Consider the following 20,252-nt stretch of genomic DNA (forward strand, 5'->3'; position numbering starts at 1 on the left):
AGATCGCTCTACTGCAGGGTAGTCTTCCTGGTCATGACTGCAGACTGATGGCGGTGAGAGTCGGTGGTGCGGAGAACGGTCTATGTGGACAGCTTTATCCCGGATGCCTGCATACTTAGATGTGCCTGTTTTAATCATCAACCATGTGAGTTGCTAAATGTTGAACCTTCATTAAATGTAACCATATTGCTACACTTAGAGGAGCTTTTCTTCTCTTTTAGAGCCGGTTCACACTGGGGCGACTTGTCAGGCGACCTGGTCGCCTGACAAGTCGCCGTGGGTCGTCTGCCATAGATTAGCACAGGACCCGTTCTAATAGGAGTGACACAAGTCGCTCCGACTTAGAAAAAGGGTCCTGTACTACTTTGGGGCGACCTGGAGCGACCCGCATTGACTTCAATTACATGAAGTCTGTGCATGCCGCTCCGAGGTCGCGGTGCGCGCTGTACACCGCGACTTCGTAGGTCGCCCCGGCAAGTCGGGTCGCTCCTATGTGAACTGGCTCTTATACTCTGTAGCTCCTTCTGGATTTTGCTTCTAATCCCCTTGTGGAGGCGCCATTTGTGGATGGAAATTTTATGGTTACACAGTCTATCACATTGCTATAATCTTTTTATATGGACTATTAACAAAAGGGACGTAGGAATAAACTGTTGTGGAATGAATCTTCTGAGTTTCTATGATTTCTTATGAGGATATTCGCTGTGCTATAAGAGTGCTTTGGATTACAAGAATGTTTTCGGAACAAATTATGCTCTCAATCCAAGGTTTTATACTTACAAAAGATAGTACAGACAAGGCTCATCAAGGTATCAAAGTGGTTCAGATCTCTCCGTTCATTTCTATGCTTGAGGGATGACATCTCCTGGATCCAACAGGCTTATGCGTTTCGTTATATACTCTTCTTGAAAGCTGATCGAGTCTTATCTGTTTTATCGTTTGTAAGTAGATACATGCCTATTTTTACAATAAATGTTATGAGGATAATGCACAAGGCTGGGCGCCCTCACTTTCTTGTGGTTTTTCCAGTTTATTGTTGGGACCTCCCCTAGTCCTGAGAGAGCAGCAAAGTGTGGCACGTTTATACCTTCAACAATAAAGCAGAGGTGTAGGAAAATTTGGTGGTATACCACCGCACTGATGTGCAAGAGGTGTTGTGTCTTGTCTGCATAGAATTTAGTCATATGAAGATAGATTTACTAAAGGCAAATAGGATGTTTACTTTGCAAGGGAAGTTGCATTTTCCTCAGAGCATAGTGAATATAGTTAAGAATATCCAATCACATGCAAAGAAAAAAAAAGAACAGCAATATTATTTGCAATGAGTGGGTGATGGAAATCAGCAAAGCTTCACTTCAGTCTCATGAGCTTTAACCACTTGCCGACCAGTCACGTTGACTGTACTGCGGCAAAGTGGCTCGTTATCGTCTGGCGACATAGACCTACTACACCAGACATTCACCTCTCTCGGCGGCGCACGCGCGCCGCCGAAGGCTCGCTCCCACTGTATTCAATTACAGCGGGAGTCGGGCCAGGGGAGGAGTGATGGTGATCACCGCTGCTCTTCCCCGATCGTCGGGGATCTAGTGTGGAAATCCGCCTGCTTGTCTCCTAAGTGACAGGCAGGGTCAGATTGCAGGGTTCAGCGTAGCTGAACCTGCGATCTGTCCCTGTGTCACTCAGTCACCTCCCCCCACACACGTCAGTAAGCACCAGGCATACATGAACCCCTCCTTCTCCAATAAAAATTAACCCCTTCCCTGCCAGTGTCATTTTTACAGTAGCAGTTCATATGTATAGCACTGATTACTGTAGTAATGTCACTGGTACCCCCAAAAGTGTCAAAAATGTCTGCAAAAAAAATCGCAGATCGACGCCATTACTCGTTAAAAAAAAAAAACCCAAAAATGACAGAAATATTTTCCCTTAGTTAGTAAACGCAATAACTTTTGCGCAAACCAATCAAAATGCGCGATTTTTTTACCAAAAATATGTAGCAGAAAACAAATTGGCCTAAAATGATAAAAAATTTTGATTTTTACATTTTTTTGGGGGGGAGTTTCATATAAACAAAATGTGAAAAATATTGTTGTTTTTTCAAAATTGTCGCTCTTTTTTTGTTTATAGCGCAAAAAGTAAAACTCGCACAGATGACCAAATACCACCAAAAGAAAGCTCTATTTGTTGGGAAAAAAGAACATAAATTTAATTTGGGTACAGAGTTGCACGACCGGGCAATTGTCCGTTAAAGTAACGCAGTGCCGAATCGCAAAATATGGCCTGGTCAGGAATGGGGTAAAACCTTCTGGTCATAAAGCGCTTAAAAATACGCTCATTGAGAATTTTTTTGTCAAAGACATGTAGCTAAATACATTTTGGTCTAAATATATGACAAAAATTGAATATATTGGATATTTTTTAACTGTTAAAATAGAAAAATATTATTTTTTCAAAATTTTCACATTTTATTTATTAATATCGCAAAAAATAAAAAGCACAGAGGTGATCAAATACCACCAAAAGAAAGCTCTGTTTGTGGGAAAAAAAGGACGTAAATTTTGTTTGGGTACAACATTGCATGACCACGCAATTGTCAGTTAAAGTCGCATAGTGCCGAATCGCAAAAAGTGGCCTGGACGTAAGACAGCAAAATCCTCCGGTGGTAAAGTGGTTAACTAGCAATTGTATTAGAGGTTTAAAAGATGGACATCATAATGCAAGTAAGAGACATTCAGCAGATCGGCTGTGTTCTCTGAAGCAATTAATAGTGAGCCATGCATCTGATTTTTTTTCAATTCATGTGCATGCAAAGTAAGGTATCAGTGCCGGTTCACACTACCCCGGCACGACTTTGGGGGGCGACCTGTGAATTCGCGTCCACCGCGACTTGCATGGACTTCATATAATGAATGTCAATGCAAGTCGCTCCGATGTCGCCCCGAAGTAGTACAGGAACTATTTTCTAAGTCGGAGCGACTTGAGTCGCTCCTATTAGAACGGTTCCCGTAGCACTGCATGGACCGCGACTTGTCAGGCTGACCAGTCGCCTGACAAGTCGCGGTAGTGTGAATGGGCACTCAGTGTTATACTTACAGATATTTATTACCTCTTACAGAGGTCACGGTACTTTCCCTGACAATGCCTGCAACCTTTTTTCAATGCTGAAGAAGGATCTTTGTTTAAGCCTTGTCCGGTTTTGGCATCAACCTACTGAACTGACATGCTGGCTTAGAGATGGCACAGTATTGGAAATTCTGATGTCTGATATATGTGCAGTTGTTTGCTACGTTTAGAAATGTCTGACACAAATCAGCCCCTTTTTGCAACCTCACCTTGTGACCTATGAAGGTACAATGTTGCAGTCTGAGGAGGTTGCTAAAACATTATGCAGTGTAGATGGGTGGAGATTTAAGAAGAGGAGATTGAGAAAATGCTCCTTTTTGCCTGCTGCAGACTGAAATAATCTTAGGCTAGTCAAAGCCAGTAGCCTAGAGCTCAACACGGGCTTTTAATGATAACATTTGGAGAATTTTTTATTTTTTTATTTACACTGTTGCTGTAAGCTTTTGGTCATGTAAATAACACTGGAGCAGCATATTTTCTAGGATCAGTATTTCACATCTTCAATTACTCTTGGCTTATCCATGAGTTTAAAGCAAGCCAGTCAGAATTTATAGCGTAAACAATTCCATCCTAAGAACAGTGCGAGTCATCCATAAATTATTTTTTTTTTTTTTAACAATACATTTTTATTGAAGTATCACAGTTACAATTATGAAGAGACGTGCAAGAACAAAGCAATGTTATATATCAGATTACCTAATGACGTACATAATAGAAAAACAAATCTTGATAGCTTGCGTGTAACTTTGAACAGCATCTATAATCAACCCATCTCCAAACCGTAGCTAGGTGTGAAGCCTGTCTACACTGTATATCATACGTCTCAAGAGTGGGTCGTCTACAAAGGTGTCCAGCGCACTATCATGGACGAACTAAAAATAAAAAAAGGTGAATCAATAGGACTTTACATGTGAAGGCTCTTCTCTGAGAGTTTAATAGATAGTAATGAAAAAGTTATGTGTATAAAATCATAATTCCTCTAGTTTGTAGTGAAAATATATTTTCAAGGAAAGAGTGAAAAATAAAAAAAAGAGAAAGAATCAAATCGGGTAACAGATCATCAGAAACACCACTGGATAAATGGATTGGTACAGATATCAAACAGAAAGGAGTATTACGGAAGCACTGTCAAAGAATCTCTCAGCCCGTGGTAAGCCTATCATAGTCGTCTGAGTATCTGATCATGTACCAAGCTTTCCAAGTTTTATTAAACTTGTTGGTCAGATCCCTAGCAATGGCAAGGGTTTCTTCTAGGCCAGGGGTCTCCAAATATGTTAAACAACGGGCCAGTTTATTATCCTTCAGACTTTAGGAGGGCCGGATTGTGGCCCGCAGGGGCAGTAAATGTCCTGGGCTCGGGCATCAATGAGAATAAATATGGCCTCGGGTTTGGTGGTCAATAGGAGAAAGGAACAGTGCCCCTATTAGTAGGGGGAATAGTATCCCATCATTGGTATCGGTGGAAGAATTATAAGAATAGTGCCTCATATCAGTGGGAGGAATGGTGCCCCGAGGGCCAGATAAAGACTAGCAAAGGGCCACATCGGGCCCTCAGGCCACAGTTTGGAGACCCCTGTTCTAGGCTATGGATCCTCTCGACTGACCTTATCCACTACTTTATAGTTAGGATTTGATTGGTTTTCCAATACTTGGGGAATAGGGACTTAGCTGCATTCAGTACGTGTTTAGTCAGCGAATGTTTATACCTTGCAAGGTGTAGTCAGAAACATGTAGTAAGCAACAGACAGGGGTCAATGTGAGCTCTTTTTCAGTTATGTGTAAGATCAGCTCCTGTATCTGTGACCAGTACGGGGTGCGTTAAGGGTAATACCACTGGATATGTATCATATCTCCAGGTGCCTGGTGACGCCTCCAACAGCGTTGCATACCATTGTGTCAGCACTTTATGGGAGGTTTCCTGCAAATGAGTGCTGATAGAGCATTTATGCAGCATAATACAAGCATTTCACTATTGGGAATCAGTGAATTTAGTATGTAAAGCAGATTCTCACAGGGACCTGAACCTATCTGATCCTGAAAAATTGGAGTTCTGAAGCCAGGAATACATCTGGGAGGTGGTTTTATCAGTGTCTTGTCCTTTATGGCAGAGAGACTCAAAGGGGGTAAGAGGTCTTAAAAGGTCTCTTTTCTGAGAATGAGAGGAGAAATAGTTATGTATTTGTCTATAGGACCAAGGTGTGAAACTGATTGGGCCAGTGGGGCTCTTTAGTCTGTCATATGGCAAAATCCGTCCATCTCTTACCCAGTGTAATGCTAGAAGAGGAGATTTTTCCTCTAGTTTGAACAGTGAAGCAAAAGATAGACCTGGAGAGAAGTCTGGGTTGTTGTTGAAGGAAGTCAGAAGCCCTGGAGAGGTAGAAAGAGATGTGTGACGAAAACCTCCTGGAAGGCCGATAACGTTGCGCCAATACTTGGGTGACGCTTGAGGCTTGATGGGCATTTTGACCATACTATTCATGGGGAATAATTCAGGTGTGTGGCCCTAGTGGATTCTTCCCATTGGACCCAATCTTTGATAACATTATGTGTAGCTAGGTAATAATTGCAAAAATTGGGAAAACCTAACCCCCACCATACATTCTAAATATAATAAAACAATACAAGATATTGTTTAAATTGACTGCACCTTTTGAAGTTGATTTTCTGAACATCCAGTTTAAATCTATTTTCTGTCGCACCAATGCACCCTCCCCTCCCCAATCAAGATTTCACAATTTTCAACAACATTTCATTAAATTGAGGCCTGTAAAAGGGAAGTTAGTGAAAATTCATTGTAGACAGATGTGTGAGTTTTTTTTATTAAGATCATAATTGGAGCTCGTTCCATATAAGCACCACAGCCTCTCTTAAGCACCCACCGCTCAACTCCACATTCAGATCTATAATTGATGTTGACATTTGCTGGCTGTGTTTCAAACAAAATTAATTTTCCGTGTCACCGAAGTTTAAATATTCATGAATTTTCATTATCTTCACACAAAATTTTTAATTTCCTTTAAAGCTACAATACTTGGAAAATAGGCATTGTCATTAGTAATTAGTGGCTGAGAACAGAACAAAAAGATGATTTTTTTAGGTGTGTATTTCTTGCCTGCGTACGTGGCTTCATCCTCTCCCACCTTTTTTATAGCTTCCAGATGTTCCAATTACATTAAGATAAGGTTTCCTTTTTAATTGGTAATATGATTTGGAATAATAAAGGCTTAGGATCAGGTTTTCATAACAAATGCTTTCACAGTCAAGTGAGAAGACTTTTTTTTAATTGTTTCCTGTAAAATCGGTGAGCTTTCCTGACATGGTGGAAAGGGTTCCTTTTATTTTTTGCATCCAAATCCATGCCCATTTACAGCTTAAAGCCCGACTCCAGAATTAGCTGTTTTTATTGGTTTAGGTTGGTATGGGGAGACATTCAAACAAGAACAAAAAGAGATTTGCTGCTGTCTCTGGGGTTAATTTACTTAGGGCACATAGACTGTGTACTTTGCAAAGTGCAGTTGTAGACTGCAAGAGCAGTTGCTCTAGAGCTTAGTAAATGAGCAGAAGCTCTGTTGGCTTCCATCATCCAATCACATGCAAGCAAAAATACATTTTTTTTCATTTTCCTTGCATGTGATTGGGTATTCTTTGCAAAGTGAAGCTTTACCTCATTCACTAAGCTCTGGAGCAACTGAACTTGCAGGGTGCAACTGCACTTTGCAAAGTGCACAGTCTATTTCCCTTTAGTAAATCAACCCCATCGACCCCATCCATTGAAGAGATTTCCCACCACTTTATGTCTTATGTCTGTGACCTCCTGTTACCGGTAGAGGAAGTAAGGGAAAATCATGCCAGTAAGAGCACAAAGAGTAAATTTTGACCGAAATTTTTAAACCTCCCCCACTCTATGCAAAACTTGAAGCAGAACTAAAGGTGAAACTTTTTATTCCATTTTGAATAGAGCAAGTGATGGTTATAACCCCTGTCAGATTTTTTTTTTTTCACCTTCTGTGTTCCATTGCGGAGATTTCCTTTCACTTCCTGTCCCATATCCAAACAGGAAGTTTCTGGAAATCACTGAAAATTAAGGGAGTTCCTTTGGGACCCCTAAGTCACCAGAACTAGTGTCCCCATTGTAAGATTTCCCCTCTATTATTTTTCTGGGGACAACCCAACATTTGGGGTTTTCTTTTACTTTCAATGAGAATGGTAAAAAGAACAAATGGAGAGGCCGAATCTCCTTAACAGGGGCACAGACAGCAATAAAAACCGAATCTCTTTACCCTCTATCCAAAAATTAAAAAAAATCTTGCCTTTAGTTATACTTTAATAAAAAATCCTGACCCCCCCCCTTTCCTTAACCACTTACCGCAAAGTGACGTAGGGCTACGTCGGCAAATTTTGCAGTGTTATACCGGGGTAATGCCTCTCATCCCGGTACTGTGGTTTAGAGCTGACGGTCAGCTTTCCGTCAGTAACGACCGATGCGGCTCGGGAGCCGCTCGATCGTTACCCAGGTGAGCGGGATGGGACGTTCCCCTCCCCCCTCCCGCCACCTTCCGTGACTTTGCCCAGCGTCCGCCGGCTGGATGGAGTCCCGATCTAAGCCGGAAGCGGCTTTGATCGGGTCTCCGATGACGTAACCCGGAGGCGGCGTCCATGACATCACTTCCGGGTTACTCTGCTGCAAAAGGCGGCAGATTTAAAAAATGGCTGTATGCAAAACATTTTTTAAAGCGTCGCATATTGAGATTTCTATTGACCGTAGTTTGTCGCCATTCCATGGGTGTGCGCAATTTTAAACAGTAACATGTTGGGTATCTATTTACTCGGTGTGAAATTATCTTTCACAATATACAAAAAAATGGGCTAACTTTACTGTTTAGTATTTTTTAAATGCAGTGAAATGTGATTTTTCATAATTTTTCCCAAAAAAAAAATGGCGTTTTAAAGACCGCTGCGCAAATACCGCGTGACAAAAAATATTGCAATGACTGACATTTTATTCTCCAGAGTCTTTGCTAAAAATATATATATATATATAATGTTTGGGGGTTCTAAGTAGTTTTCTAGGAAAAAAATACTGATTTTAACTTGTAAACAAAAAGTGTCCGAAATAGGGCTGGGGCTTAAGTGGTTAAACTCACCTTGCCTGGACTCTCTTGTTGCCACTAGTCCTAATAATGCCATAACTTTAGCCTAAACCTAACCATAGCAGACTAATTAAATACTTGGGAAAAGTAGTGACACCACAACATCTCTATGGAGAAAAGATCATGCTTATCATATGTAGAGATTTTCAGACACGTTTGAAAACATTTTGGAGTCATAACAAGCACTTCCAGTGCTCACTCCGGCTTTGCCCAATTATCATTATATGATGAAGTTGGTTGGCTGACTTGTGAAATATTGGTAATGAATTGAAGTTTTTAAACAGTTACAGATAAGGTTAGAGTGTGGAAATGTCAATAAGGGTATATGATAAACAGTACGTTTCCTCAGCACCTTTATTATTTATATAGGCTTGCTGAGTCTCCGTATATATTACCTGTGTCTTTTTTTTTTTTTTTTTTTTACAGCAGTGTGGAATTTGTTTGCAAGTCTATGCCAGTCAATCTTAAACCCATGAATCATTTCCTCATGTTGTGATTAGAGATTCTATAGTGATAATGTAATATTTAAAAGCCTTTTACATCCTGCTTGCTTACCCTGCTGTCAGCTTCCAAGACTTCTGCTCTGGAATACAAATATAATTGCCAGCTATTCCTTTGTTGTCACTTTTTGCTGGTGACTGCTACTATGAGCTTTCTAAGAATTGTGCTTTGATTAATCCTCATACAGCCCTTAATTCAGCATAGAACCAGTTTAAGACACTCTTTAGTTCATTCTTATCCATTGTTACATTTTACACATGTATTTACCGTATCTTTTTTATAGTACAAATAGTACTGTAAGGGCTCATACATACTGTATCTACAGGCTTTTAACCTTTTTGAGCTCTCTCCCCTCCATGTTACCCAATATTTCCATGCACACTATGGCATTTTCAGGAGTTTACAGGTATATACTCAAAACCCCAAAACAGAAAAAACCCCACTAAACTCCCATTTTTGATAGGAGCTTTCGAGCAGAAAAGACTCCTAAGTACCAAAAAACACGTGAAAAAGCACACAAAATCTCAAAAAAGCACACAAAAAAAAAAGGAAAAATTAGCTGAGCCAAAGGTTTGTGTTAAAAAACGCTTATCTTACATGGCTCATTTTATACGCCAATATGTATAGGTGCATCTCATAAAATTAGAATATCATCAAAAAGTTAATTTATTTCAGTAATTCAATTCAAAAAGCGAAAACTTAATTTTGAGGTTTATGGCTTACAGCTAGTGAAAACATAAAATTCAGTATCTTTGAAAATTTGAATATGAACCAAAAAAAAAAGGATTTTTAATACAACAGTTGGCTTACTGAAAAGTATGTCCATGTACAGTATAGTATGCACTCTTGGTACTTGGTTGGAGCTCCTTTTGCATGAGTTACTGCATCAACGTGGTGCATGAAGGCTATCAGTCTGTGGCACTGCTGAGGTGTTATGGAAAACCCAGGTTGCCTTGATAGCGGCCTTCACCTCATCTGCATTGTTGGGTGTGGTGTCTCTCATTTTCCTCTTGACAATACCCCACAGATTCTCTATGGCAGGGCTTCCCAAACTTTTTTGGGCCGAGACCCACTTCTGAATTCAGTTATTTTTTCGGGACCTGCTTGCAGCCAGTTTCACATCATAGTGCTCCTTTACACATCGTAGCGTCCCATTACACTGTAGCCATTTTCACGTCATAGTGCCCCTTTACAAATCATAGTTTTATACTAGTGCGGTATGACTTACTTGACCACCCGTCGCAGTTTTTGAAAATTACTTTACTACTGCTTTAGGCCTGGTTCACATGTATGCGGGTTGGTGGCCCACATTTGCACAGGCATAGCAGCTCATTGATTTGAATGGGCTGCTATGCCCTCATTTTCCACAGAAAAAAGGTGCATGAAGCATTTTAAAAAATGCAGTGGCCTTGAAATCCATCCTGCTTTTGCATCATGCGACTTACTCATTAAAATCAATGGGCTGCTATGCCTGTGCAAATGTGGGTCGCCAACCAGGCCTAAAATTAACCATCAAGCAGCGTCTGGACTCTAGCCTACCCATTGACTGGTCCTGGCACTCAGCGTTTTGGATATTTCAGTCTCTGGCTTCTTTTCCTCGGTCACCATGGTACATAAGCCTGACAAAAGTCACACCAAGCGCAGTAATGTCACCTCCTGCTGCTGTCCCTTGGGATCGGGCCTCGCTCTCAGCTCCCCCGCTGGCGTTCAGCTCCGATGCAATGCTAACGGCTCCACTCTGACTCCAACTTCCAAGGCGCTGCCTCCAGTACAGAACAGCGCGCACGGCAAGCGGCAGGGTCAGAGCATCAGTGGAGCTCAAGGCCTCGTCTGCCTGCTCATAATACAATGCGCTGCTGCCCATGCCTGGGCAGCTTTGACTGCTCTCTGACTGCACTACCGCCAGGGACCCACTCTAATGCAGCTCGCGCCCCACCAGTGGGTCGCGACCCACAGTTTGGGAACTCCTGCCAATCAAGCACAGTGATACCATGATCATTAAACCAGGTGTTGGTACTTTTGGCAATGTGGGCAGGTGCCAAGTCCTGCTGGAAAATGAAATCAGCATCTCCAAAAGCTGGTCAGCAGAGGGGAGCATGAAGTGCTCTAGAATTACCTGGTAGAGGGCTGGGCTGACTTTGAAATTGATAAAACACAGTGGACCAACACCAGCAGATTACATGGCTCCCCAAATCATCAGTGACTGTGGAAATTTCACACTGGACCTCATGCAACTTGGATTCTATCCCTCTCCACTCTTCCTCCAGACTCTGGGACCTTGATTTCCAACTGAAATGCAAAATTTTCTACAGCCCATGATGATTTGGGGAGCCATGTCATCTGGTGTTGGTCCATTGTGTTTTATCAAGTCCAAAGTCAGCGCATACTGAATTGTGGGTTTTCACTAGCTGTAAGCCATAATCCTCAAAATAAAAGAAAGTCAAGCTTGGAATATATCACTTTGTGTGTAACGCATCTATAGAAAAGATATGAGTTTAACATTTTGAATTGAATTACTGAAATAAATTACCTTTTTGATGATATTCTAATTTTATGAGATGCACCTGTATATGGTATTTATTTCTCACTATTACGTTTATACTATGATTTTTCAGTACAATGTTATTTCAACAACTCAGCTCAACAATTCCTTTGTTAAATTGTACTCTAATTTTGTACCCCCCTCCCCATCTACAATGCATTTTTCCTAATGTGCTATACTTACTTGTACCACCATTTTATACCAAATAAAAAGTTTGTAAAAAAAAACACTTATGCTCAAATAAGCTTAAATAAACTCAATAAAAACGTACAAAAGAGCACAAGCTTCTTCAACCTTTTAGTCAGAGAAATAAAAGCTCAAATGCATGTAAAAGCAGCTTTTTAGTCAATGTTTGTTACAAATAAACACTGATGATTAAGGTACAAGTGCAAAGTGTAACAATGAATTAAAATGTTTGCTTACCAATGCTAAGCATAATAGGGATGTTGGAAGGCTTGGTGTATGAGGAGAATGCTTTAATTAGTATTGCTGAATCTTGGCTTCAGTCTTTACATGGTTGGGCTGTTAATATCCATGGTTATGCTCCCTTTCAGAGAGACAGGGTAAAGCAAAAAGGTGGTGAACTCTGTCTGTAAGCAAGTCTGCCACTAGCTGGTTCTGTTTCAGAATAGTGTCTGGTTACTGGGAATAGTGTCTTCAGGTGCTAGATCCCTTTTAGCTAGAGCCCTCCTGTAGTGATGTAATGGGTGAGTCAGTGCCCACGTATAAGCCAGATTGGGAGAAGCAATAGTGCAGGAGAAAGAGACCCCGCAATCAGGCAGATGTAGTCAGTTAATGAAGGCCCTGGGTAGTGCTAGATTACAGAGAGAGGTAGAAATGCACCCAGAAGAGCTAGACATCCTGACTGGAGAGAAGGAGACTAGAGCAGGTTCCATAAGACCTTTTAGGCCAGGCCAAGTGTTCCCTGAAGTGAGGCTATCCCCTGGGAGAAGTATACCAAAGCCAGAGGTGACTGCAGTGATTCTGTCTCAGAAAGACTACCGTATTTGTAAAGAGCAGTGAGCTGAATAGATTATAACAAAAAAATGAAAACCAAAGTCATAAAAATGTAAAATCGAATGATAGGTTACAAAAGAGAGTAAGATAACTCCCCCAACATCGTTAAATATATTATTAGTAAAATGGTTAGGTCTGCTCATGTAGACCACTTACAAAACTTAGAGTTGGTGACTGGGGACAATGCAATCTAAATACCTTATTCAGCTATGTGTATACAAAAGAAAATGGCCCATAATGGGGAAAGTAATGCCACAGCCTCAAACAAACCACAATGGCTAAAAACTGATATGGTCCGGGGACAGTTACATAGTTTTTGAGGTTGAAAACTACATCAGGTCATCCAGTTCAAAGTGTGTGTGTCTGTGTGTGTGTACTTTTGAAAAACAACCGATTTTCCTGACTGGATCACCAGATGCAGCTCAGCTTTGGGCAATTTTTGCATTAGGTGATCAGAAAGAAATGTTTCCCCTGTTGGTGCAGATTGCATACCTCCCAGCTTTCTGACATGGGAATGGGGGACACCTATTAGCAAACGTATGTAGGCATAGGACACACCTCCTGCCATGTCCCCTTAAAATTGTACAAAAAAATAATTGGCTTTTTACCACGAATATTCCATTAGATTGGCTTTCGAAATTTACAAATGCAGCTATTCACAAATTGAATGAAAGGTTTGGCACTGTAAAACACTTTTTTTGATAAATAGGTAGTGCATTTTATATATAACTATATTTATCAGACAATGATGGACAAATGAGGAGGAAAGAGGGACTGAGGATTTTTGCTCTGAATGAGGGACAGTCCCTTGAATTTAGGGACAGTTGGGAGCTATGAGATTAGACCATGCTTTATACCAGGGGTCTCAAAACTATGGCCCTCCAGTTGTTCAGGAACAACAATTCCCGTCATGCCTGTGAATGTCAGAGTTTTACAATGCTTTAATGGGACATGTAGTTCCGCAACAGCTGGAGGGACGTAATTTGGCGATCCCTGCCACTTTAACCAAACTGCTAGCAGGTTTCAGCGTTTCTTGAAACTTGTTGAAAGCCTGCTGAAGCTTACTAGCGGCTTGCATAGTGTGGCAATTATCACTCCCATTAGGATCAGTGTTGCGCATTTACAAACTAGAGTTGCTGAAACCTCTGCAAATGCTTTGTGATAGTTTGCTGTTCACACTGCTTATATACAAGCTGAAGCCCGTGTGAAACAGGCCTAACAGTTGCTGTTCAAAGATGTCCCAGTCATTTTCTGTATATACTCGTGTATAAACCGACTTTTTCAGCATGCTTTTTATGCTAAAAAAAAGCCCCTTTGCTCATACTCGAGTCACGCAGGCATGGTGCTGCAGGCATGGTACAGGACATTCTCCTGTACCATGCCCACAGAACTGCATCTCCTGTACCATGCCTGTACCATCTGTGCCATGCCTGTACCATCACCTGTGCCTTGACTTTACCATCACCTGTGCCATGCCTTTACCATCGCCTGTACCATCTCCTGTACCATCACCTGTGCCATGCCTGTACAATCTCTTGTGCTATGCCTGTACCATCTCCTGTACCATCACCTGTGCCATGCCTGTACCATCTCTTGTGCTATGCCTGTACCATCTCCTGTACCATGACCTGTGCCATGCCTGTGCCATCTCCTGTGCCATGCATGAACCATCTCCTGTGCCATGCCCGAACCATCTCCTGTGCCATGCCCAAACCATCTCCTGTGCCATGCCCGAACCATTTCCTGTGCCTTGCCTGTACCATCTCCTGTGCCATCTTCTGTACCATCCCCTGTACCATGCCTGTACCATCTCCTGTACCATGCCTATACCATCTCCTGTATTATGCCCACAGCCCTGCATCTCCTGTACCATGCCTGCAGCCCCTGTTTTGTGTCTTGTGGTGGTCCAGTTGGGTCCAGTGTCTGCTGCATTTCCCACCCTAGGCTTATACTCGAGTCAATACATTTTCCCACTTTTTTGTGGTAAAATTAGGTGCCTTATATTCAGGTCGGCTTATACTCGAGTATATACGGTAAATTTACATTTTTCTTGGAAACCTCATACAATTGTTGGTAGGTGCATATAAATAAGGGGTTAATTTCCTTTAACAAGGAATGATGTTTGACTAATTCTTCTGATGATGAGTTTTTTTTTGTTGTTTTTTCTTGTTGGGGGGGGGGGGCGCTTTCTGCTGCTTCTTGGAAAAACTGCAGTGGCTGCTGTTGTAATGCTGCTAGTTAATTTTGTGCCTTAAAAATGGGCTGCACAGTTGACCTTAGCGGGCAGACTTTGCACAGTGGCTTCAGGCTGTTTTATTGATAACAGCTGTTAAAAGAAGTCACTGATAGGATAATGAGAATACAGCCAGTTGTTGAACACTTTTCTGATGGAACAAAGGCTGCAGTTAGCGGAGTATTTCCTCCAGGACACATAAACTCTAGGCATTATAATTAACTTGTCTGAGACTTTCTTTTTTTTCATTTGTTTGTAATTGACCAATGTTACGGGCACCTTGCTACATGCTGCTTAATTATTACTGCCACGTTTGTTATTTTGCAGCCCTTGTGTTTCTCTGTTCCTTTTTTTGCATTTATATTTTTATGTCTGAAAGTATAATTAGGCAGAATAGTGTGTATCATATGCCTTTTTTTAGTCCTGTATAATTGCTCTCAGTCTTGTCAAGGAATTTTTTAAACACCTGGCAGATATTTTTTTTTGTTCAAAGTTATTTCAGCCTCCTGCCTGGATGTTGAAAGAGTCATCACGTCAATTTCAGGAAGCAATTTGATTTATACTGCACAATAATATGTTTTATGTCTGTTCGTTTTCCTGCATTTTATATGCAGCAACAAGAAAAGTGAAATAAACGTTACAATAGGGTTGCATTTTTTCTTCAGAGATTGTAACAGGCAGATTTGTTGAAGGCAAATACCATTCTAGTGGACTCAAATTTGCATAGTGCTTCCTATTGTGAAGCTACAAAAAACAAAATAGGAAAAGAAAAAAACAACCCTATTTGTACAGTAGATGTCTTTATACTATATGGCGAAATTATTGAGTTCAGTTGTTTTCAGTAAAAGAAAATATTAATGCTAAAGCATACAATCTAGACCATGGGTTGCCAAACTTTCCAAACAAAGGGCTGATTTACTGTCCTTCAGACTTTAGGAGGGCCAGACTAGGGCCAGTGGGGGTATAAAATGTTCTAGTGTCTTTTTCGAGTAAACAATGTCTATCTTCGCTGTCAGTGGGAGAAACAGTGCCCAATTGTTGATGTCAATGAAAGGAATAGTGCCCCATAATTGGTGCCAATAGAAGGAATTCTACCCCATTATTGATGTCTGTGGGAGGAATTGTGCCCCTTCGTCCATGCCAGTGGGCGGAATTATGCCCTATGATTTGTGTCAGTGGATGGAATACTCCCCCAAGGACCGGATAAAGGCAAGCAAATGGCTGTATCCAGCCCTTGGGTCACAGTTTGGAGACCACTGCTCTAAACAATTGTGTGCTTCCATTCTAGTGCAACAGTTTTTGAAAGGTAATTTTCTGCTTCAGCATAAGTGTGTCCCTGTACACAAAACCAGGAACAAAAAGATATGGTTTGATGAGTTGGGTGTTTTTTTTTTAATGCCCATACAAAGACTTGACCTCAACTATTACACACCTTTGGGATTAACCATGATGCCATTTGCCATCCAAGTCTTCTTGCTCAACATCAGTACCTGAATAATTGGGAACAAGTTCCCACACGCACCATCTAAAATCTTGTGATAGTCCTTACTAAGAGTGTTGAGGGTTACCAATGCCTCAGATGAGGGGCCAGCTTCACAGTAATGACCATAGTTTTGGAATGAGACACCAAAATAAGTTTATATAGGTGTGATGGTCAAGTGTCCACAAATGTTCGACTATATAGTGCATATGAAGGGAGTTCCCCATCAACTTTACCTTTGCTGTCTGGCTGAACTGAGATTAGAGTTTTCTGAAGGCAGTGCTATACTTTGCAGTATTATATAGTTTTTCTTCTTGTTCACCCTACTAAACCCTAAAAGAAAACCACGTTTAAAATATCATTTTTTGAGCAACTATCTTTATATATAAAATCATTTTGCAGTATTCATATTAAAATTTCATTAAAACAACATCAATTAATATTTAACGACCTTACTAGTAACACCCTATTACGCAGTTACAATTAATGCCATTGTAACTGTACATAATGAAGGATATAGTAAAAATTGTCAATGATTTTGAAAATATGTATGCTTGTTCCTGATCGAGATCAATGTTTAATTGCATGCTTAGCCAATTAGCTTATCCTTAATTACTAGTGTCTGTATACAGTATGGCTGACAACATGACTTACTGGTAGAGGGTGCCATAAAAATGCTGTGTTTAACTACGTGTGTTAACATATGGCATTCCGAAAGCTTTTTTTGTCCTATTGTAGTAAGCCTAGGTTGCCCGCTCTCATTAGTCGTTTCTGTACTGTGTCTGTTTAGAAGGGTCTAAAGCATGGTATGGATCATTTCCCAATGTATTAAAAATTATTACATTGGGAGATCATATATATGATTAGTTTACTGAACACTATAGACATTAAGGGTTTAAAAGAGAAGTTCAGTATTTTCTTTTTTTTTTTTTTCAAGAATCATACTTAGGTGGATGTAGCATCGGTACCCCGCCGGCTCTAAGACTGAGAAACGAGTGATCAAAGACTGCTGATCGCTCGGTTCTCAGAGCTCCGTGAGCAGAGAGTTGGTGACTGTCAGTCACCGGCTCTCTGCTCTACCCCCCCCCCCCTCACTCACTGGAGTGATGGGCTGTGGAGGGGGTGGGAGTGGTTGGCTCAGGCTCTCAGTGGCTTGCTGAGAGGCTGGGCCAGGTGCCTGTCCAGGGTTGTGGGCGGATTACAACCATGTTGTCCCAGGCTGGACCAGCTCTGTGACATCAACCGACAGCGGGCTTTAGCCCACTATGTGCTGAAAACAGGTCACAGCAGTACAGAACAAACTGCACTCCTGTGATCCACAGGAGAAGCACAGCCAAACAATAATATGATATACACATGGCTTCATATGATCACTATCCTTAAATAAAAGACCGTTTTTGGCATGATCAGTCATATTTTCCATATAAATGCCAACATTTCATGATTTCTGCTAGGGTATGCAAACTTTTGATCACAACTGTATTCTGGTAATTTCCTTTGATGCTTATAAAGCTATTGTAGTTTTGATTTGCTTGTTTTCAATGTGTAGTACTTACCTTAATAAAGTTGTTCATTGTAATTAAAATAATATGAGGGGTAAGACGCCATTGAAAACTGACCCAGTGCTTCAGATGTGGATATGGCTGTGTATGGCCTCAGCAATGCTGCTCCAGCCACCACCTCCCCTGACATGTTTCACCCTGCCTACCAGGGCTTGGTCACAGAAAACCTCTGTGACCAAGCCCCCGGTAGGTGGGGCAAAACATGTCAGGGGACATGGCTGGAGAAGCGCTATAAGGCCATACACAGCCAATTCCATATCTGAAGCACTGGGTCAGTTTTGAGTGGTGTCTTACCCCTCATAGGTGCACGCTTCTGAATTAGTGCCTGATGCCTGCTCCCACTTACTTGAATACCGGTAGGGACACCTGTTATGCTCCAGCTTTGAGCGGTGCTCCAAGTCTACATGTGATCACAGTAATAAAAATCACATTGAGTATTAGTCTGCCCCATTCTGGAGCTGATCTCTGGCATTATCTCTAAGAATATAGAACACTAGAGCGGACTCTAGACAAAAGCTAAATACTTTTGAAATACATTTAAGAGGGTTGTGCATTTTGGAAAAATGTTCATCAACATGACCCCCAAGTCTATTAGAGACAGTGGGTTGACTTACGTAAACTGGAGAGGGCAAAATTTGGTGTAGCTGTGCATGGTATCCAATCAGCTTCTAACTTCAGGTTGTTTGATTAAGCTTTGACAATAAAACCTGGAAGCTGATTGGTTCCTATGCAGAGCTGCACTAGATTTTGCACTCTCTAGTTTTAGCAAGTGAACTTCTCTCTTTTTAAAACAAAAGATTCTCTGTATTATCAAATTATGTGAGTGATCCAAAATGCTCCTAGTAGCTAGGGACCCTTTGATCTTTTGCCTTGGATTTAGGTCAAGGGAGCTCGGTAACAGTGCTTTTTATATGCATGAGCAGCAACAGGTACTTTTTTTTTTTATTCAATATGATAATGTGATTTGGTAATGCTGACATCTGCAGTGCTTATGTGAAGTGAATTCAGTGATTTATGTTAAACAGAGTGTATCTATAATTCTGACCAACTTGCTTCTGCCTTCTTTCCTAGGAAGTGTGTAGAGAGCTCTGGTGTCTGAGCAAAAGTAACAGATGTGTTACAAACAGCATTCCTGCTGCTGAAGGGACCCTCTGCCAGACTGGAACCATAGAGAAAGGGGCAAGTCCACGTTCTTTCATTTATTTTTACAGGATTTAAGAAGGGAAAACACAAGGGTTACTATGAACAAAGTATTAGCATATGCTACTTTCAGAATTATTATCCATATTTTCAAAAGTTGAACTTTCTTACTGTTAATCTATTCAACCATTCATCTCTCTATCTAATGGTTCATACTTATATCCACCCATCAATCAATGTTGACATTGGCTTAGGCTGGGTTCACACTGATGCGAATTGGATGCCGGTTTCTCTGCATCCAATTTGCATGATAGGAGAGTGTGATCTGCTCTCAATGGAGCTGGTTCACGCAGACCTGGGGCAGCCCCGGTTTGCACTGGAAAAGGGTCCTGTGTGTCTTCTGATCTGTTTCAGGTGTGAATTCAGGCAAAAATTCGGACCTGAAACGGGGAACCCCCTGCTGTGAGCCGCAACCGCAGCATGTGTGAACCCAGCCTAAAAGTTTTATATCCTTTCTAACCTTTAGTCCAAATAATGTCTATACTTAACCTATCCCATAGTGGAAAACAGAATGCTCCAAAAGACAAGAAGACCAAAAATTTTGATGGACCCAAAGTTATTTTATTAAAGTCATGATGGAAGAAATCAGGGAATTGTTTTACTTTGTACTAATCAGATGCAGATCAACTGTAAACTATTTATCCTTTTAACATGAAAACATTAGTTACCCTCCGACAATTTCAGAACAGTTGTGTGATGATAGTGACTTCTGTTGGTGCCTACCATTCTCTACAGACACCAGATGGATGAAGTCTGCACTGGGGAGTCTGTTGGTTGGTGCTCAGGGAATCTGCAGAACATTCAAACTTGTATGCTTGTGCAGTATGAACCTGCATTCATCTGACACTGTGGAACAATTGTGACTTTATTAGTTTGTCTGCTCTTTTTTTGATTCATTTGTTATGTCTATTAAAAAAAAATTAAAAAAAAATGACTCTATTAAAATGACAAAAGTACATAACCTCAGTATAATTTGAAAAAAAAAAGGAAAAGAAATGTACTTAGATGTGTGCCCATGTTTCAGCTGCCTAAAGGGGTATGGCGAAGTTAACATTTATGTTTGTAGGTGTTAGGCCCCTTCCACACTAATACATTTTTCCGCCATTTTTTTTCTCTGTAGGAGAAATGCAAGAAAAATGTTTCCCTTTAAATCCTATGGGACTTTTCACACCACTGTGCTGTGGGTGCAGTGCATTTTGAAAAGTCCTGCATGCTGCATCTTTAGTGCGGTGCTGAAGACCACACCAAAACACAGCTTCCAATTGAAATGAATAGAAATAGCGGCTAAAATTGTGGTAAAAACACACCACAATTTGCGTTTTTGTTGCATTTTTGATTCACATGTCCATTATTCACTGGTACAGGCAACCAAAAAACGCACCAGAAATGCACAGGAACTACTTTTGAAACACAGCAAAATTTGCGTTTTTCTTTGGTCGCAATT

The 20,252-nt window shown here is 41.0% G+C and overlaps 1 protein-coding gene across 1 annotated transcript in view; it reads left to right on the forward strand.

The window, feature by feature from the left end:
* Positions 1-20,252, forward strand: part of ADAMTS6 (ADAM metallopeptidase with thrombospondin type 1 motif 6) — a 448,695-nt gene that overhangs the window by 261,243 nt on the left and 167,200 nt on the right. Inside the window, exon 12 of the mRNA XM_082243714.1 lies at positions 18,680-18,787. Within this exon, the coding sequence (XP_082099840.1) occupies positions 18,680-18,787 (108 nt within the window). The remainder of the gene's footprint in view (positions 1-18,679; positions 18,788-20,252) is intronic.

This window comes from Pelophylax lessonae, assembly GCF_965119305.1.
Source record: "Pelophylax lessonae genome assembly, chromosome: 1".
Taxonomy (NCBI): domain Eukaryota; kingdom Metazoa; phylum Chordata; class Amphibia; order Anura; family Ranidae; genus Pelophylax; species Pelophylax lessonae.